The sequence below is a fragment of the Vicia villosa genome, linkage group LG7, assembly GCF_029867415.1.
Source record: "Vicia villosa cultivar HV-30 ecotype Madison, WI linkage group LG7, Vvil1.0, whole genome shotgun sequence".
Lineage (NCBI taxonomy): Eukaryota > Viridiplantae > Streptophyta > Magnoliopsida > Fabales > Fabaceae > Vicia > Vicia villosa.
Window position 1 is genome coordinate 75239457 of NC_081186.1, and position 2957 is coordinate 75242413.

Here is a 2957-nt window from a genome sequence, read left to right on the forward strand (position 1 = left end):
TGTTTATGTTATAAACATTTTTTTTTAAATCATTTAAAAAAATTAAGTTAAAACAAACACTCCATAAGTGCTTACCTATTGGTTTAGACAACTTTTTCATTCTCTATATGCTAGTTTAGGTTATATAGTCAAACTAATTAAAAAGTGAAAAATAAAACAAATATAATATAAATGTGGTATCTATCACAATTTTTTATTAATTAAAAAATAAACAAAAAAATTCTCTCTCCTATTCAATCACATCCATCCTCATTAATCCAATTAAAAAAGAAATTTAATTTTAAATAAATTTAAAATTTTCTTTTTTTAGTGGTTGTTTGTTATCTAGAGAGAAAGAGAGGAAAGGGCTTTGGAAAATATGGAGTATCGGTTGAAAACAATAGAAAAATTTTGGGTAGGAGGATTTTGGAGAGTTTGATTTTATTAAAAATTATATTGAATGAGAGTTTTGGAGGCTCTAAAAATTAAAATATTATAATAATAATAATAATAACTCTTTTATTATTTTAAATAAAATTATGTTTTCAAAAAATATCAAGTATTTTTTTTAAAATTTCGTTTTCGGAAATCTTCTATTCCCCTGCCTTCCAAACTCGCAAACAAAGTTTCAATCTATGCAAGTTTTTCTCTAACGTGTTATTATTCAAAAAAAAAAAATTCCGATATACATTGCTTAGTTACTTATTCAAACTTCATTTTTCTCCTTATAAAATATTGTTCCCTTAATTTCTTATTAACAAGGATATATCTGCATCACATTCGGTTCGGTTCATGAGGAGAAAAATAACTCATTCACAAAGTGTAGAAATTCAATTCCTTTAAACAAAAAGCATACTTTTTAGATAGACAAATAAATTTCTCTCTTTCGAATTATGAGTTAACACCTCACGTGTTCATTTAACTTATTATTTTGTAGTTTATGCAAGGCACCCTTGGCAGCTTCAAACCTTGCGATGTCCTTTTGATCCGAGGAAGCAGATGCAACCAACTCTCCGTCAACATAAACATTGGAAGTGCTTTTGGCACCATTCCTCTCTTGTTTTATGTCAACTTTTTTCCCATTCTTTTGACAGATCTCCAAGAGCATATTTACTGGTTGTGGATTTTGTTTCAGATCATCCCATGTCACTATCGGCTCGAAAAGACCTTTTATTATCTGCCAACAAAAAAAATTACAAGTATTTATAATAATGTTGTTGGGTCAAAGCAAGCAACTACATGATATCATATCCAACATACACTCAATCAAGAATAGTTTATAGTTTACACTGCAAGGACAATGCACATGCTCATCATGTACAACCTATTTACAAAATGAAGCCCAAAAAACATAGTCATTAACTTTAACTCAAATACACAAAACACAATACATTCCTACTATCTCATCCTAACTTATTTATCAACCGTTCCTAAAAAACATGGATGCATTCGTCATGATACATTTGTAGTATCAAGGTTTTAAAAAAAGTCGCAGTCGCATAAAGATTTTTGTGATTTCAGTACAGGTGTATTACGGTCGTCAGAGTGTGAATTAATGACAACTTGTTTTTCAATATAGAAAACAGTAATAATGGTATCTGTATCAGCATCTGTCAAAACCGGTTTGGTTTGTCGCGGCCGTATTCGCGGTTTTTTAAAACCCTAAAGATATACATTCAACTCCCACATCATGAACTCCAAATTCTTTAACAATCATTTATAAATTTAAGAATCATAATAAGTTAATCAATAAAAATAAAAACTGCTGAGAAAAACAAACCATACCACCCATAATCTTTTAAGGTCGCAATCGACATCAACATAAACAGCAGCAACAATAGCCTCCATAATATCAGCAAGAATCTTGGGAGCTTTCACCGATCCACCATATATAACAACAGCACAATCATCCTCGCAATCAACCGCATCAGCAAACACTCTAATCTTATCAACAATAGAAACCGTGTTGTGACGTACATAACTGTGTAGACCATGGCGAACAGCAGCGCGAGCGAGTTTCTCCGTGCTAACATTAGCGGCACGGAGGAGTGAGAGTTGACCATGATCAACATCAACGGAGGAGTAAGCGAGGAAGAGATGGTTGCTGATGGCGAGACCTAAAACGGCGTCACCGATGAACTCAAGACGCTCGTAAGACACAGCTTCGGGGTAAGAAGTGTGGGTTAGGGCTTGTTCTAGAAGCTTCTTGTTTTGAAAAGTGTAACCGATTATTTTCTCAACCGCAGAAACTGAAGCTTCCATCTTCATCTTTTCTAAATGTATTGTGTGATTCACAAATTGAAATAAGCAGAAACAAAAACTGAAAACGCTGAAATTAAATGGTTTTAATTTGTATAAAGTTTTTCATATAAATAGATGCTTGGGAGGAGAGATTAGAGCATTTCAATGGTATTTTCTTTTGAGTTTTCCACCTAGACATGCCACATCATAGTACCAATGCAACTATGAAAAAATTGTGGTACCCAATCAAATTAGTTTATGAGGTAAAGTTGTGGGCCCAATAATAACTTTTTAGAATTATACAATTAAAATAAAAATTATAAAAATTATTTTAAGATGATGTGGCTAGTGGGACCCATAAAGAACCCAAAAATGGATTACACCATTGGAGATGCTCTTATTATAATCTAAAGCATAAATAAGCTAAGAAATTAAATCTTGTTATGAATATTTATGTTAGTGGATGTCCATCCATCTCCTAGTTCTTCATCTTCCTATTCCATACTTAATATGTGTTTAATATGTATGATTTTCTATCCCCCTTGAGTCCTATAAATAGAGACCCATATTACAATGTAAAGCACACTTGAAATAAGATAAGATAATATTGATCTATTTCTTCTCTACCTCTCTTTGATCTCTATATTGATTTGGTGAATTTCATAACACGTTATTAGCACGAAACTCTACCGTGTGAGCGATTTTATGATCAATTTGCATAATCATGTTTCTTCTCT

At 31.9% G+C, this 2957-nt stretch overlaps 1 protein-coding gene across 1 annotated transcript; it reads right to left on the reverse strand.

The window, feature by feature from the left end:
- Window positions 1–409: 409 nt before the first annotated feature.
- LOC131617476 (ribonuclease 3-like protein 2) lies at window positions 410–2315 on the reverse strand. Its single transcript, XM_058888758.1, has 2 exons — window positions 1765–2315; window positions 410–1156 (listed from the first exon to the last, which is right to left on the reverse strand). Exons 1-2 carry the CDS (start codon window positions 2245–2247, stop codon window positions 878–880), a joined length of 762 nt encoding a protein of 253 aa, XP_058744741.1. The 5' UTR covers window positions 2248–2315; the 3' UTR covers window positions 410–877.
- Between the last annotated feature and the right edge of the window lie 642 nt (window positions 2316–2957).